Consider the following 18,192-nt stretch of genomic DNA (forward strand, 5'->3'; position numbering starts at 1 on the left):
TCTCGGGGTAATCTTTCCCGAGGACTTAGGTGGTTATTTGGTTCTCAAACCTTCGGGCTTAAAATCATGGTTTTCGGAATTTCATTAACCTAGCCATTTTGGTCTAAGCGAGGCGTGTTAACTCCTTGGTATGAAGTTTAGTCAAGCGGTCTTGGCAAGCGACATATTGAGGGCTCGTGGCCCCCTACGTGTTAGATACATTAGCAAAAAAATAGGTTGGTTTAATTCCGGTTAATCACATCTTTTGATAAACGTAGTCATTAAAGCTAAATTCTCCGGGCATGAGCACGCGGTCGTGGCTCTCGCCTGAGTTATATTGAGAACCGGTAACATCCTTTGTCAAGGGTTAGACGATCCCTAGACTTGCCTCCTTTAAGTTAATTAGGCGTTTTCCTAGTCTTTTGCCTTGGCAATTTTCATCGTTTCAAAGCAAAACCAAGTTGGCCGTCTTAAACGCCACAATCCACCTTATAAAACCTACAATCCAATTGAGCTACATTCGAATTCTCTGTGGGTACGATCCCGGACTTCCGGATATTATGCTACCGACGACCTAGCCCTACGCTTGGGGTTTTCAACCTTATATTTGAAGGCGAGGTTTGAAGGCGAAGCATTTTTGGCGCCGTTGCCGGGGATTTCTTTTATAGCTTATTTGGAGGATCGACAAACCATTGTAAGTACTCCGTTTATTTTTTCATTTGTGTACTTTGAGCTCGGCTTAGCGGATACCTCTAACCGAGCCACCAATTCGACTTGAGGTTTAACGAAGCTAGTCGAGCATCAATTGCCTTTTACTTTATATTTATTATTGCTTCTATAGCCGTGGTGGTGGCATAACCCCACGAGACTGTTTGTGAACGAGGCGGCGGCATAGCCCCTCTAGTCTGCTTTATTGGACTGTGCAGGTTGTATGCTCAATATCTATCGTAGCCCTTTATCGAATCGGCTACATCGATCTGCGTCTCGCGAGCTATCACCTCCATTAAGCCCAATGGCAGATCAACCAGCAGCTCGCACTTTGCGCTATTATTTAACGCCAGAAAGAGGTCCACATGTCTCCCCCATAACCATTCCTACTTGCACTGCCGCCAATGCGTTTGCTTTCAAGCCAGAGTACCATCGGGTTATCCCAGAGTTTCGAGGGCGTGAATTGGAGGATCTTTATGCCCACATTCGGGAATTCGAAACTATCGTTAGCACCTTTGTGACCGGGCCGGGTCAGCTAGATCAAGCTCGCTTGAAGTTATTCCCCTTCTCGCTCAAAGATAAGGCTAAGCAGTGGTTCCATTCTTTGAAGCCCCGCTCTTTGCTCACATGGGGGGAAGTGCAAGATGTGTTCACCACCAAGTTCTTCCCGGTCAGCCGAACCAAGCTCCTCATGGATCAAATTCAGAATTTCAAGCAAAAAGATGGGGAGGTTTTCTACAAGTATTGGGAGCGTTACAAGGATTTGCTTGCAGCTGTCCCACACCACAATTTTTCCATGTATCTTGTGATCAACTATTTCTATTTGGGTTGTGATCGGGAGTCTAAGCAGCTTTTGGATACTATGGGGACCGGTGACTTTATGGGAAAGGACCCCGACGCCGCTTGGGAATTCTTAGATGCTTTGGCCGAAAGAGCTCAAACTTGGCAATACATTGATCCGGGTGACCAAGCTATGAGAAATCAAGGACCGGGAGGCTCCGGTAAGTTTTCAGTGAATGAGCATAACGGTCTTGAGACACAGTTGGATGAGCTATCGTTGAAGTTGGACAGAATGAAGCTAGATTCGGTCCAAGCAAAAGAAGCGAAAGAAGCGACAGAAGTGAAAGAGGTGAAAGAGGTTCGCCAAGTGGAAGAAGTTTGTGTCATTTGCGAGACTACGGGTCATTCGACCGACAACTGTCATACCATCCCCACCCTTCGACAACACTATAATCAACTCCCAGAAGAAGTATGTGCACTGAATCAACGTTGGGATCCATATTCCAACACTTATAATCCGGGTTGAGATCTAATCCGGCTTTCCGTTGGAGTAACCAGAATGAGGCCGGCTCGTCAACGTCTCAAGGTCCTCCTCCTTCTCAGAGTCAAACATGGCGCCAATCTCAGTTTCAGGGTCAGCCACGTTTTCCTCCGGCACAATCTCAAGGCCCGCCAGGATTCATACCACCGAGCCAATTCCAAGGGCAAAATCAATTTCATCAGCAACCAGCCCCTCCTCCACGACGTTCTCTGGAGGATACTCTGAATGCATTCTGTCAAATGCAAACGACCACTAATGAGCAAACTACCCAAGCGATGAACGACATAAGGAATCAAGTGGGTAAATTAACAACGGCTATTGGTGTTTTGCAACAAGAGAAAGGAAAACTACCTACCCAACCTCAACCAAACCCTCAAGGCCAACACTTTGCACAAGGCTCTTCGGTGACTTTCCCCGAGCAAGCAAAGGCCATAATATCATTGAGAAGTGGGAAGACGGTTGATAATGCTCAAGTGGAGCCGCCGGTTGCGCAAATCTTGTTACCTTTTCCGGCACTATTGAAGCCCACAGTGCCAAATGGGGAATCTCCCAAACCGGTTCTTACAGAAGAAGAAAAGGGAAAAGCCAAAGAAGTCGAGGTTCCGCCCGCTTTCACCGTTCCCGCTCCATATCCTAACCGACTTAAGTCGCCTGCCAAGCCAAATTTGAACAGTGATATCTATGAAGTTCTTAAGAAAGTGACGGTTAACCTTCCTTTGCTTGATGCTATTAAACAGATTCCATCATACGCCAAATTTTTGAAGGAGCTGTGCACTCACAAACGGCAACTCCAAGTGCAGAAGAAGGTGTTCTTGACTGAACAAGTGAGCTCACTCTTCCAGTCAACCCTGCCGCCCAAGTATAATGATCCGGGCTGTCCTACAATATCCATCACCATCGGGGGTAAGGTTTGTGAAAAGGCTCTTCTCGATTTGGGGGCAAGTGTAAACCTCCTCCCGTTCTCGGTCTATGAACAACTCGGTTTGGGAGAGATGAAGCCAACTCGGGTGACTCTACAACTGGCAGATCGGAGTATTCGAGTTCCCAAAGGGGTGGTTGAAGATGTTCTTGTTCAAGTTGACCAGTTCGTGTACCCAGTCGACTTCGTAGTTCTTGATACGTGCCCGGTGCCGGCAGCTCAATCGTCCGTCCCAATCATTCTTGGCCGGCCGTTTTTGGCAACATCCGACGCCGTCATTCATTGCCGGGATGGCCGCCTTAACATGAGTTTTGGCAACATGAAGATGCAAGTCAACATGTTCCATATCGGTAGCTAATTGGGCGATGACGAGGATGTGTGCGGAGTCAGCATGGTCGATTCACTTGTGCAAGACCACGTCACTACGTTTATTTGCAAAGATCAGTTGGAACTCGCACTGACTTCTGCCGAGGCCAATTTTCTTGAAGCCCCTGAGGTTGCGTACTTGTGCTCTTTGTTAGATGAGGAAGAGATGTGTGGTATAACCCCATGGGTCCCCAAATTTGAGGAGCTGCCGTTTATTGAGAAGCGAGCCGTTCCGTCTAGCATGGAACCCCCAGTGCTTGAGTTGAAACCACTACCGGATACCCTCAAGTACGCCTATCTTGGCGACGGCCAAACATACCCGGTAGTAATCTCCTCCGCCCTCACCGAACTTCAGGAATCTCAACTCCTCTCTAAGTTGAGGACACATTCAAAGGCTATTGGATGGTCCATAGCCGATATCAAAGGAATAGATGGATCTCTATGCTCCCATCACATTTACATGGATGAGGATGTTAAGCCCTCTCGCCAGCCTCAACGACGATTAAACCCGATTATGAAGGATGTGGTGCGTGCAGAAGTTCTTAAATTGTTGGATGTTGGCATTATTTACCCGATAGCGGATTCCAAGTGGGTGAGCCCGATACAAGTGGTGCCAAAGAAGTCTGGGGTGACTGTGGTGAAAAACGACAAGGATGAGCTTATTCCAATGCGTGTTCAGACTGGCTGGAGGGTGTGCATTGATTATCGGAAGCTGAACGCCAGTACCCGAAAGGACCATTTTCCCCTTCCCTTCATCGATCAAATTTTGGAGAGAGTGGCCGGGCATAAGTTCTACTGCTTTTTGGACGGGTACTCCGGTTATAATCAGATTGAGGTGGCCTTGGAAGATCAAGAGAAAACTACTTTCACGTGCCCATTCGGGACCTTTGCGTATCGTCGTATGCCGTTCGGGCTTTGCAACGCCCCCGGTACTTTCTCGCGGTGTATTATGGGTTTATTCAGTGACATGGTGGAGAAAATTATGGAAGTATTCATGGACGACTTCTCAGTTTTTGGTGACTCCTTTGAGGCTTGTCTTACCAACTTGGGGTTAGTATTGGCCCGGTGCGAGGAAAAGAACCTAGTGCTGAATTGGGAGAAATGTCATTTCATGGTGACCGAAGGCATTGTACTCGGCCATATTGTTTCTTCGAAAGGCATCGAAGTGGATCGGGCAAAAATCGATTTGATTGGGAGTCTTCCGACTCCAAAGTGTTTGAAGGATATCCGCTCTTTCTTGGGGCATGCTGGTTTCTATCGGCGGTTTATCAAAGATTTTAGTGCAATTGCCCGGCCTTTATGTCATTTGCTCGCCAAAGATGTGCCGTTCGAGTGGACGCCGGGTTGCGAGGCCGCCTTTGCCAAGCTAAAGTCTAGTCTCACCTCTCCACCTATAGTGCGATCGCCGGATTGGGAATTGCCCTTCGAGCTCATGTGTGACGCCAGTGATTACGCCGTTGGAGCTGTTTTGGGCCAAAGGAAAGGGAAAGAGCCGTACGTTATCTACTATGCAAGCAAGACGCTCAATGAGGCTCAAATGAACTATTCCACTACGGAGAAGGAGTTGCTTGCCATAGTCTTTGCGTTGGACAAGTTCCGGTCTTATCTAGTGGGGGCTCCGATTACCGTGTACACCGATCATTCGGCTCTCAAGTACCTTTTCACGAAGCAGGATGCCAAGGCGCGTTTGATTCGGTGGATTTTACTCCCACAAGAGTTTGACCTCACTATTAAGGACAAGAAGGGTGTCGAGAATGTGGTGGCCGATCATTTGTCTCGATTAGAATTCGACGATCATACATCGCACATTCCTATCGGTGACTCCTTTCCCGATGAGCAGCTGTTCTCCATCACTACGGCTCCATGGTACGCGGATATAGTGAACTACTTAGTCACCGGTCTTATGCCTGGACATTGGAATTTGCAGGAGCAGCGTCGGTTTTTGGCCGAGGTGAAACGGTTCTCTTTTGACGACCCGTATTTGTTTAAGTATTGCGCCGACCAACTTGTTCGCCGTTGTGTGCCCGAGTCTGAGCAACATAGTGTTATCCAGTTTTGCCACACGGAGGCTTGTGGCGGCCATTTCTCGTTCAAAAAGACCGCCGCTAAGATTTTACAGTGCGGATTCTATTGGCCACAATTGTACAAGGATACGTTTGCTTTCTGCCGGTCATGTGCGCGCTGTCAACTTCTGGGGTGCGTGACGCGACGTAATGAGATGCCGCTTACCCCCATTTTGATTATTGAAGTGTTTGACTGTTGGGGTATCGACTTCATGGGGCCATTTCCTACATCTTTTGGGTACCTCTACATCTTGTTGGCCGTTGACTATGTCTCCAAATGGGTGGAGGCCATCCCCACTCGTACTAATGATGCCCAAGTGGTCGTTGAATTTCTCCGTGAGTACATTTTGGCGCGATTTGGTATGCCCAGGGCTATCATTAGTGACCAAGGGTCCCACTTTTGCAACCGATCCATTGCGGCCCTTTTGCGGAAGTATTCCATCATTCACAAAGTCTCAACGGCTTATCACCCGCAAACCAATGGCCAAGCGGAGCTTGCAAATCGAGAGATTAAACATATCTTGGAGAAGACGGTTAATCCTACCCGTAAAGATTGGTCAACTCGCTTGGTCGATGCTTTGTGGGCTTACCGTACTGTGTACAAGACTATTTTGGGAATGTCACCTTATCGGTTAGTTTACGGGAAAGCATGCCACTTGCCAGTCGAGCTTGAGCATAAAGCGTATTGGGCCATTAAGAAACTAAATTTCAACATGGTACAAGCCGGTGCCCGCCGCAAGCTCCAATTGACGGAACTCGAGGAGTTGAGGTACAATGCTTACGATCACTCTAGCACTTACAAATCTAAACTCAAAGCCAAGCATGATAATAAGATTGTGATTAAAAACTTTGCGCCCGGTCAGCAAGTCTTGTTGTATAATTCTCGATTGCACTTGCATCCCGGGAAGTTGCGCTCCCGTTGGGCCGGACCTTATGTTGTCAAAAATGTGTCCCCTCACGGGGCAATAGAAGTAGAGAGCATGCGTAACGGTTCCTCTTTTAAAGTTAACGGTCAGCGGCTTAAGCCTTTCCTTGGGGGCTTTGAAGCTCGCGAGCCCGATGAGGTCTTGGCCGATCCCGTTTACACGGATGGCCCCTCGTTTTAGCTTGTGTTACTCTAATTTGCACGGGGAGCGAAAGCGTAACCGCTGAACTTAATTGTTTGTCGGACCCGGCCCCCGGGTAGGGGGTACCCTCCATTGACTTGGGTATATGTAGCTCCGCACGCCGCTACTAAAAAAAGGATCGTGTGCCCAGCTCCGGTTAGTAAGGGCAATTTTAATATCAGTGACATAAGGCTTTCGTTAGCTTTTCTGATAGGAGTAATTCACAGTGAACCACTCACGTCTTCCAGATTAGCCCCAACGGGGGCGGTATAGATCTTAGGTTAGGCCTTGATATTCCCGTGCTCCATTACCGCACTTGGCTCTATCTTGTGCCTGCCTGGTTACGATCTTAGGTGACGCTGGACTTCATTGTTTGGCGGAGTCCAGCTGTGAATTGGACGCTCCGAGTTCTGATATTAAATTCTGTATATTTGTACATTTGTAAATAATGCGTTTCTGCTTTCTGCTTATTTCTCATGTTGCGGGATTTTCTCACCAAAAGATTTCACCAATGCATCATTGTATCGGGCTTTAATTAGTCCTTCTTTGTCGTAGTTTGCCGTTAACGATCCATGCTCACCAGATATGTCCCTATCGGGGGCAATTTAGGTCTTTGGGTGCGGCTTGATATTCCTGGGCTTTGGCCCTAGGCCCTGTCTTGCGTCACTTTGTTTTGATCATAGGGAACGCTGGGCTTAATTGCTTGGCGAGGTCAAGCGGTGCATTTTACTTCGGGCATGATGTAACAACCTTGATGGTCTAGTATAGCCACCCGCGTTTTGCCTACTTGGTGAGACACGGGACGAAAAGTATGACTCGTAAGATTGCGTGAAAATCGGGTGGTGTCCTTTGTTTTTCTTTGTATATATGTTTGTTGGCGCCCGGATAACACGAGCCGGGCGGTTCTAATGTCATTTGGCTCTTAGTAGGTAGTTCGAGCTTAAGTCTTTTGCAGGGTGTACGTGCTACCACACCAGCCTTGGTGGATTGGATCTAACGTCGGAGTGATTGAGGCATTCAGGAGCCCTAAGCATGGGTGCGATTACGTGTCGCGGTTGTTAGTCCAATAAAGTTTTGGCCATGATCCTGTGTGACTAGCTGTGGTTCCGTTGGAAGAGCCGAAGGAGTCGACCTTGGAAGCCGTTCGGATGACAAACGGAGCCGGTGGCGCAAAAACCTCCAACTTGGTCGAGGTATCCGGGGGTTGACATTCCCCCGTAGGTACAATCTTTTGTTCCTTTTTCCCTACTGTTGTTCTCCATGCTATGAGGGCATAGCATATTTCAAGTTGGGGGGAGGGACATAAATCGGATATTTATGTTTTATGCGTTTTGTTTAAATTTTTCGTTTTTGGTAGATCAATCCTTCCGTTATTACAAGTTAGTGGAATGGATCAACTTAGCACGTACTTGGTCAATAGTTCATTAATTGGCAAGAGTTCGTGTAAATATTTTTGTTAAACTTGTTCTGTCCAACTCGTATGCATGCTAAAGGGCGAGAAATTAAATGTTGAGTGTGTTGTGAGCAGGTTTGACCCATATCCCGTTGATTGTTCTCAGTATATTCTTAGTTAGGTTTTAATCTCATGTCATGCCTAAACGTGTTCGTTATCTACTTTAAATCGCTTCGGAATCTATGGCATATGTAAGAAATGATACAAGGCCATCTTCGCTTGATTAAAACCACAAGAGAGTCTCATTGTCCTTTAAAAATAAAGCCTAGTCCGCGTCTCACTCTTATCCATAGGAAACCGGATGTTTGGGTGGATGGTTGGAAGTTGGTTTTAAGCTTTGCTGGGGCTGGCTTCAGGTTTACAGGCTCCGGGTGTATCTTAAAAGTGGCTCTGGGCGTCGGCATTGGCTATCGGGTGGCAAAGTTGAACTTCTGGAGATAAGCCACCCGTATCGATACAGCCCGTAAGGCGTATCGATACGCGTTTGTTCGTGGGCAATCAGAAAGACCCGTATCGATACGGATTTTGGACCGTATCGATACGCGTGGGTTAAAGTCGAAATCTGCAGTTATTAAGGTCGGCCTCTTCATCTTCCCAAACCCCATTCTCTCTCACTAACCCTCCATAACCGCCCAAGCTCTTCGAAACCCAACCCCAAAAACACCAAAATCAACCCCAAAACTCCATAATCTTTCCCCAAAACTCCAAGCTTTCAAGGAATTCCAAAGGTTTTCAAGGATTTCAAGTCAAATCCTACTCGTATCAAGGTAAACCCTCTCTCTCTCTCTCTCTCTATGCGCATCATCTCCCATTGTTCTTCCTCTATATTAACTCCAAACCTTGATTACCCACTATATTGCCATGCATTGCTATTTTAAACCATCCTACCATGTTTTTAAACCCCGACTTCCGAAATCACCCATGAACCCCTGTTTCCTAGATTTTTGAAATTTTGATTGGTTTTGGGACTGGGATTGCATGGCGAAGTTACCATTTATGTACTTAAGTTTGGAAGCAGACTCTGTGTAGTACAACTCAGAAGTGTTGTGGATTCTGTCTGGCCGCCTGTTTTTGTTGAAATTTGCACGTTCCTGGCTGCAATCTGGGTTGTTTTCGGTAGTATTTTGTTTCAAGATTTGGGATATTGTTCTGTTTGGTAGGTTTTGCATGCAATGGTGAGAACAAAGACTGTGGTTTCTAAGGGCAAGGCTCCGGCTTCTTCTTCGCAACAAGCGGAGGAGATAGTGCAGGAAATGGAGGAGGAGGAGGAAATGATTGCAAACCCGCAAAAGCGAAGCCGGGCTAAGAGGAGGATGGCGGCTGAAATTCGCGCCGCAACTCAAAAGAAATGGGAAGAAGGGATTCGGAACCGGGGGTTCAAGAATGAGCGACATGTTGACGTCGACAACCTTGGTATCGAGAATCCGTTTGTTCGTCGCATCCGCGACCAAGGTTTGTCTTACTACCTTGCCCCTAACCCTAGTTACAACAAAGAGCTTGTCGTAGAATTTTACAAAAACATGAAAATTCCGCCTGAGGAGGATGAGAAGAAGGATGATGCCAAGGTAACATCAAAAATTGGGAAGATTACTATCGAGGTGACTTCAGGTTTTATTGCACGGGTTTTGAATTACCGCCAACCACCGGCGGATGATGTGAATTATCCCGATGAGGAGTATGTGGCGGATGAGACCGTTGTTCAGGAATTGTACAAAAATCCTAGGGAGGCAAGTCTCCCTCATGTGCCGGGAAAGTTTAAGGAGGTATATCGGCTTGTCAATCAGCTAGTGCATCACAATTTCAATCCGAGGGGGACGGAGAACAAGCCGGATAGCTACGAAGGGGGGATGATTCACGCGTTCATGAATCCGAATGTGGTGTGTGACTGGGCAAAGGTTATATTTCAGGAGATGATTGATTTCAAAGCCAAGGCCCCAACCAACTCTAGGTTGCCTTTTCCATGTTTGGTGACCGTTATGTGTTTGGCTCAGAAGGTTCCCGCTTCCAAGTTTCCGGAGCGTGAAAAGCTCAATCCGGGGGATATTAACAGTTCCATACTCACCCGGAGTATCTCTCAGTCCCGACCTACTGCTGCTGCTGCCCCACGTGGGGAGTACTTGACTACTTTGCCACCAAAGGGTGCAAAGTCGGCTGCTTGGAACAAATTGCTGTTTTGTCAAGGGGTGGCCACTATGGGGTGCCTGAAGAAACTGAAAAAGGAGACCCGAGCCAATGCAAGGAGGCAGCGGAAGATTGATCATAAGTTAGACTGGCTTCTGAGCCAAGGAGTGGGGCAAGCCAGTGAGCAATATGTGCCACCGCCCGAGGAGCCTGATGAGGACAGCGATGATTTTGTTGGGGATGAGCCGGTGTTTGTGGATGACGAGTAGAGTCGGTGGAGTAGTTGGAAATCCCTCAACTTGGTCGGGGTGCTTGGTGGTTGACAGCCCACCTCTTATCTTTTATTTCGTTGTTTTTAGTTTAGTTTGGTTTAGTTTAACTCTGACTTAATAGTTTAGTAAGTTTTTGTTGAGGCCGGCATGTGGCCTATGACTTGGTAGTTGGAGTTGGAGGCGGCCAAGGGTAGTTGAACCAAGCTAGTATATGGCCGCTATCCTATTTTGCTAACCGTTCTTTGATTTAAAACCAAGGTCAATATATGCTATGAAGCCCTTAGTAGATCTTTAATATGCCTTGATTCCATTTCGATTTATTGCCTGATAGCTAGTATATTTAGTTTGTGGCATGCTTTCTTTCGGCAATTCAGTTTTCAATCGTTTAGTCGTAAGTTCTGTTTAATGGTGCTCTCCACTTATAAGGCATGGTATTTTTGTTCCCCGTGCCTAATTCGAGCACTTTTCTTGTGGGATATGGTTACATTGGTTGGAATTGGTTAAGTTATAGCTTCGTATCCGTCTTTTGTCTTTTGGCACTCGTTTTGGATACTTGATTATAACTTGCTCAATATTTAGTTGATCGCTCAATTGTTGGCTGCGAGTTGTTTTGGAATAATTAAGTTATTTTAACTCTTGCCAATTAGTTGCAGTTTGAGTAGGTGCTAAGTAGCTCTGTCGGAAGGATGGTCTGGCGTTCTTTATTTCCTTTAGTTCCTATTTTGTTGCTAGGGGCTAGCAACGCTCAAGTTGGGGGGTGTGATACGCACCTAAGATTGCTTGATCGTGGTGCTTAAGTTCGTTAGTTAGAAGTGCTTTTAGCTTTTATTGTCGTTTTTAGTCGATATTGCTCGTAAGGTAGTTTGTTTAGTGTTTCAGGCAAAACGCCCTTAAAAGGCGTATTTTGAGTGCAAAGTCAACCCCCAAGTTAATTCAAGACTCATCGCTCGGTGGAACTTGTGCCAAAGTGACCAAAGAACGAAGGCGAGGAGCATCGGGCAAGCCAACGGTCGTCGGGTGTCAAGTTTTGGAGGCTGGCCTGAAGACCAGAGATAAGCTCCCCGTATCGATACGGATTTTGGACCGTATCGATACGCGTTTGTTATCTTTCCAATCAGAGAGTCCCGTATCGATACGGCCATAATCTGTATCGATACGGGATTGTTACGGGAGATTGGCCTTTTCAGCTTAACGATGTGGTATCGATACTTTTCTTATTCTGTATCGATACGGAGAGCTTCCGACCAGATATTTTGCTACTTTTTGGACTTTCCATTTATGGAATACTTGCCTTTTATAGTATGTTTTTAGATATTTGAGGAGAGAGAAACCCATTGTGTATAAATAGGGGTCTCCTCTCTCCCCTTTGTTATCTAGTTAGTTATTAGCTTTAATTTTTCCTCCATTAATGTCTTTCAAGCTTTTCTAGTGTAATTCCTTAAGAACTCAAGTAAGTAATTCTCGTTTGTTAATTTCTCGTTTATTAAAGTTGTTCCTACGGACTAGATCTTTTATAATATCAAGTTTGTTTTCGTTTTTATCGGTTAAAAGTCATGTCTCGTTTTTATGCTTTCTTCCATGCTTTAGCTATGTGTGAGTAGTTGATAGGCCAAGTCTCGGGGTAATCTTTCCCGAGGACTTAGGTGGTTATTTGGTTCTCAAACCTTCGGGCTTAAAATCATGGTTTTCGGAATTTCATTAACCTAGCCATTTTGGTCTAAGCGAGGCGTGTTAACTCCTTGGTATGAAGTTTAGTCAAGCGGTCTTGGCAAGCGACATATTGAGGGCTCGTGGCCCCCTACGTGTTAGATACATTAGCAAAAAAATAGGTTGATTTAATTCCGGTTAATCACATCTTTTGATAAACGTAGTCATTAAAGCTAAATTCTCCGGGCATGAGCACGCGGTCGTGGCTCTCGCCTGAGTTATATTGAGAACCGGTAACATCCTTTGTCAAGGGTTAGACGATCCCTAGACTTGCCTCCTTTAAGTTAATTAGGCGTTTTCCTAGTCTTTTGCCTTGGCAATTTTCATCGTTTCAAAGCAAAACCAAGTTGGCCGTCTTAAACGCCACAATCCACCTTATAAAACCTACAATCCAATTGAGCTACATTCGAATTCTCTGTGGGTACGATCCCGGACTTCCGGATATTATGCTACCGACGACCTAGCCCTACGCTTGGGGTTTTCAACCTTATATTTGAAGGCGAGGTTTGAAGGCGAAGCACCCGCACAGCCACGGCGAAAGCTGGAAACTACTTTGAAACATAAAAAACGCAGCCAAAGATAGCAAGCTTATTAGCCCACCACCATCACCCACCAGATCTAGAATGTTAAATTTCTTGGAGGGTTCCAACCTATAACCAATTGGCTATAGGTGATGCAACCTCTAGACTTAAATGAGCGATGTGGAACACAGTCTAAAACTCCCCATCACGTGCAGCCCAGATGCAAGTGAATATGCGAATTGAGCTAACTAGGAAATTTGCTTTGGGCGGCAGAGACATGACCACGAGAGGACCACCCAAGACCTAGCTTTGATACCATGTGAAGAAATGAAAAAAGATGTATAATTGATTGTGTCAAGCCATAATTCTAACATGCCTTTATATAGGTTATAATGTTCTTGGTCACTAAGAAATCTAAACCAAATAGGAAACATACATTATAAATAAAGAAATCAACCTAACTAGGAAAAATGAATAATAGATCCTACAAAACATGGCAGCATAATATTTCTCCCTCAAACTCAAGTAGGTCTACCAACATGAGTTTGAAAAAACCCAATAGAAACCAGGAATATCCAAGCAAAAAGAATCTAGGAGCAGCCACGCCAACCCAAGCCAAGAGAAATCAGGAGAAGCCAGGAGAGCCAAAAACAACCATGAGCGACATAAACCATGATAGTAGAGATTTGAGGTGAAATCCAAGTGCACGAGCCGGTTACATATTACTATGAGTGTCTGGCGGACGGCGACAAAATTTAGGCCGCTCGTCGAGAGCGAAATATCCATAGGACCTAGACCTTATAGTTTTGATACCTTGTTAAATTTCTTAGAGGGTTCTAACTTATAACCAATTGGCTATAGGTGAAGTAACCTCTAGATTATATTAATTAAGTTTGAGTGGCTTAAATGAGCGATGTGAGACATAGTCTAACATGGAAAAACCAGACTAGTACAAACACGAGATAAGGGAAACCCGCAGGGAGGAAAAACCAAAAAAAATAGTAAAAACTCACTTCCCGATCCACCTCTCCCTTTATTAGCCACACGGACGTCCACCGCTAGGCCGACCACCACACACCGGCTACCTTGCTCCGATTTGCACCAAAAGAACGCCTGACAAAACGGACGATTCCGTTGTGGAAGGCCAGATCACTGGGCCAAGATAATGGAAATAAACAAGCTACGCGGGAGGGAGGGGGAAAACGGTGAGGAAACGACAGTGGAAGGTCAGGACTCAAGAGATGAGGAGGGGAGGAGGAGGAGGGGCCAGCCCCCACCCCCAAGGTGAGCAAAAGTTAGCCTGATACTAAAAGGTTGGAATATCACCAAAGTTGAAGAAAGCAAAATCGACACAGATGAAGAACTTTTTTTTTTTTAACTGGAGGTCATTTTATAATGATCAAGAGATGTCATTATAAAGGAAGATGCAATCCAATGCAATCAGAAAAAGTAGCTGATAAAATAAAAAACAGAAAGACCATGCAGGGGAAACACAGCCCAATCCACATCTAAACTAGAATCAAAGAAGATGCAATCCAATGAGCCCCTTCATATCCCTCTCTCGGGGTCCAATGTCGACACAGATACACTTACCAAAAAAAAAAAAACCAAAAGAGATGCGAAAACAAAGTCTTCGTGGCACTTAAACTATCCAGAAAGTGTACCCACACAACAATTGTGCATAGATCACGGTGTGGAGTCCAGTATGAGTCCCGCACGTACGGTCCGATCCGTTCATTAAATATAAATCACTTTTTTCTAGGGCACTTATTAAAAAACAGTTCAATTCGACACCTATAGATGCTCGATTCAAACATCTAATTTTTCATTATCCTGAAACCCGAATAAAAAGTAAGATGATTGGATTGAGTACCTATAAGTATCGGATTGAGCTAATTTCTACAATAGAACCCTCGAAAAAATATTTTACACGTAATGAACAGTTCGGATCATTTGTGAGAGACTTTTAGTGGACTCCACACCGTTATCTGTGCAAAGAATCTGTGCAACAAATTTGTATAGATAGCACCGTTCTAAACTATCTTTGTGATAAGCACCTAAAGTTGCTTCTTCGTGGTGTTTAAGCCCCCTAGTTTATAGATGTTATAGTTATACTTTGTCATTTTTATTCAATAATGCTCGTAAGGTAGTTTGTTAAGTGTTTCAGGAAAAACATCCTTTAAAGGGCGTGTTTTGATCAAGAGGCTAATTTCCAAGGAAGTTTAAGTATCCTTACCCGGTAGAACTTCTGCCAGCATGACCCAAGAGCGAAGTCGTTAGGCGTCGGGCAAGCTAGCAAGCTTTAAAGACCATCCCTGTGGGAACGATACCGGACTTCCGGATATTATGCTGACAGCGACCTAGCCCTACGCTCGGGGTAAATCAACCTATTCCAATGGTTAGGTTGGGACGAAGCATATTTTGGCGCCGTTGCCGGGGATATTTCTTATATAGCTTATTGGGAGGTTCGACAAACCATTGTAAGTATTCCATTTAATTTTCCTTTGTGCATTGCATACTAATTCTAGTGGATACCTCTAACCGATCATACTATCAATTTGAGGTGTAACGAAGCTAGTGTTGGTATCTACTGCCTTTCGTTTTCTTGTCTTGTACATGTATCTTGAGGCGGCGGCATAGCCCCTCAGAATTGTCTTGAGGAAGAGGTGGCGGCATAGCCCCTCCAGTTTGTGTTTTCTTATTGCAGAGCGGTTCCATAGTTCTTAATCGTAAAAAGCAGAGGTTCATGCTTATGGTTTATTGGAGTCCTCGCTCAAACCGACTGCATTGCTCTAGCTCGCCACCTCGCGTAAGAAACAGAAATCTCCGAGCTTACTCTCCACCAAGTAGATATTCTCGGCTGTATTCTCCATCAAGAACATCAATGGCAGATGAGGAAGCTGCTCCGGTTAGAACTCTTCAGGACTATTTGAATCCGGAACGGGTGACTCAACTGTCACCAATAGTTTTTCCACGGCCCACCACCATTGCAAATACATTCGTGTTCAAATCAGACTATCATCGTTGCATTCCATTCTTCCACGGTATGGAGCGCGAGGATCCGTACCAACATATCCGGGAATTTGAGGAAGTTCTCCAATCGTTCGTTAGCGGGGAGGTGCTTCTCAACCAAGCAAGATTGAGGCTTTTCCCTTTCACTTTGAAGGATAAGGCTAAGACATGGTTTCACTCTTTGAAGCCTCAATCTTTGAACACATGGGGGGAAGTGCAAGATGTTTTTCACAAGAAATTCTTCCCAGCGAGCCGAACAAAGCTCTTGATGGATCAAATCCAAGGTTTTAAGCAACGTGAGGGAGAAGCTTTCCACTAGTATTGGGAGCGTTACAAGGATTTGCTTTCTGCGGTTCCTCACCACAACTTTGCCTTGTATCAACTGATTCACTACTTTCACATGGGCTGCACGCAACAAAGCAAGCAACTGCTCAACACCACGTGCTCCGGAGGATTCATGAATAAGTCACCCGATAATGGTTGGGATTACTTAGATGAGTTGGCCAAGAAGTCTTTGACTTGGAATTATGAAGATGCTGGTGATAGAGCTATGGCTAGCCAAGGTCCCGGTGGCTCCGGAAAGTTCTCCATAAATGAGCACAATGCTATCGAAACACGGATGGAGCAACTGGCACAAAAGTTGGAAAAGTTGGAGTTGAAAGGGGTAAAGGAAGTTAAGCCAGTGCCAGTAGTAGAGGAGTTGTGTGCTATATGTGAAACATCGGGCCATTCCACCGACAATTGCTTGTATATTCCCACTCTCAGGCAACATTACAGTAACCTCAACCTTCCGCTCGAAGAAGTTAGTGTGGTGAACCAACGATTTGAATCTTTTCCCCAAAACTTCAACCAAAGTCAACGACAACATCCGGGATTCCATTGGAACAATCAGATTGAAGGCGGACCATCTCAAGCACCTCCCGGTTCTCAAATGCAACCATGGCGGCCTGCTCAAGGCCAAGGCCAGCCTCGTTTTCCATAAGGACCACCAGGTTTTGTACCGTCTTGACCTTTTCAAGGATCTAATTAGTTTCAACCGCCCCCAAGGCGATCTTTGGAAGATACTCTCCAATCCTTCAAACAAGCTCAATCGAATTACAACGAGAATAACACCCAAATGATGGAGGAGTTGAAGAACCAAATGGGAAAGCTAACCACATCTATAGGGCTTCTCCAACAAGAAAAGGGCAAGTTTCTGACCCAACCACAAGCCAATCCACAGGGTCAACTTCTTATGGGTAGTTCTTCGGGACCTCCGCCCGAGCAAGCTCAAGCAATCATCACTTTGAGGAGTGGCAAGGCGGTGGACAATCTAGTTGTCAATCCGCCAGCTACACCTATTCTCGAGCCATCATCGACATCAACAGGTTCTACTTCAATGGAGGAACGTATCGAGCAAGCTCTAGAGGAAGACGGGGAATCTCCCATTCAAGTTTCAAAGGAGGCCGACACCACTCCAAGCCCACAAGTCTCTCCCTTTCCTGCTCCCTATCCTTCTTGATTGAAAAAACCGGCTCATCCATCCAAGGATGCCGATATTCTTGACGTGTTCAAAAAGGTAAATGTTAACATCCCGTTGATGGACGCTATCAAGCAAATTCCTTCTTATGCCAAGTTCTTGAAAGATCTATGCACTCAGAAGCGCAAGCTTAATGTGCACAAGAAGGTGCTCCTCACCGAGCAAGTTAGCCAAATCTTCCAAACAGATCTTGCACCTAAATACAAAGACCCCGGATGTCCTACAATTGCAATTACTATTGGGGGTAAGAGAGTGGAGCAAGCTCTCTTGGATTTGGGAGCGAGTGTGAATTTGCTACCGTACTCGGTATACCAAGAACTCGGACTGGGAGAGATGAAACCTATGCGAGTTACTCTACAATTCGCGGATAGGAGTGTCCGAATTCCTCGTGGTATGGTGGAAGATGTACTGGTCCAAGTTGATCAATTTGTATACCCCGTAGACTTTGTTGTTTTGGATACTTGTCCGTCGTCTTCATCACCGTTGTCTACTCCTGTTATCCTTGGTCGGCTGTTTCTAGCAACCTCGGATGCAGTAATCAACTGTCGGAATGGACTATTGAACATGTCTTTTGGAAACATGAAGATCGAGGTTAATATGTTCAACGTTGGAATTCAAATGGGTGACGATGACGATTGTCAAAATGTCCATCTTGTGGATACACTGGTTCAAGAGCATATAGGTGAACTCTTGTATACGGACTCTTTGGAGGTAGCTTTGACCTCTGAAGAGGCCGCCTTTCTTGGATCCGAAGAGATGGAGTTTCTCTTTCCCTTGCTCAATGGAGAAGATGGCGATGAAGGAATTTGCGAAGTTGCACCGTGGTTTCCAAAGTTTGAAGAGTTGCCTCTTCTTGAGCAGAAAACAGTACCTTCTAGCGTTTAGCCGCCTACTCTTGAATTGAAAGCACTACCGGACACTTTGAAATATGTGTTCCTTGGCGAGGGTAGTACATTTTCAGTGGTCATTTCGTCTTTCCTCGAAAAATTCCAAGAAGAGAAATTGTTGAAAATTTTGCGGAGGCATAAAAAGGCCATAGGATGGACTATTGCGGATATTCAAGGCATCTCTCCTTCTCTATGCTCTCATCACATTTACTTGGAGGAGGATGTTAAACCATCGCGC

At 45.5% G+C, this 18,192-nt stretch overlaps 1 protein-coding gene across 1 annotated transcript; it reads left to right on the forward strand.

Annotated features, from left to right (window-relative positions):
* Nucleotides 1-991: 991 nt before the first annotated feature.
* LOC131332672 (uncharacterized) lies at nt 992-3,285 on the forward strand. Its single transcript, XM_058366971.1, has 4 exons — nt 992-1,357; nt 1,529-1,936; nt 2,026-2,308; nt 2,432-3,285. Exons 1-4 carry the CDS (start codon nt 992-994, stop codon nt 3,283-3,285), a joined length of 1,911 nt encoding a protein of 636 aa, XP_058222954.1.
* Nucleotides 3,286-18,192: the final 14,907 nt, after the last annotated feature.

Source organism: Rhododendron vialii, chromosome 7a (genome assembly GCF_030253575.1).
Source record: "Rhododendron vialii isolate Sample 1 chromosome 7a, ASM3025357v1".
NCBI lineage: Eukaryota > Viridiplantae > Streptophyta > Magnoliopsida > Ericales > Ericaceae > Rhododendron > Rhododendron vialii.

Coding starts and splice junctions, on each gene's coding strand:
- LOC131332672 (XM_058366971.1), top strand. CDS start 992: ATGGCAGATCAACCAGCAGCTCGCACTTTGCGCTATTATTTAACGCCA. Junction 1,358..1,528: donor TCACCACCAAGTTCTTCCCG/GTCAGCCGAACC, acceptor TGTGATCGGGAG/TCTAAGCAGCTTTTGGATAC. Junction 2,309..2,431: donor CGACATAAGGAATCAAGTGG/GTAAATTAACAA, acceptor TCCCCGAGCAAG/CAAAGGCCATAATATCATTG.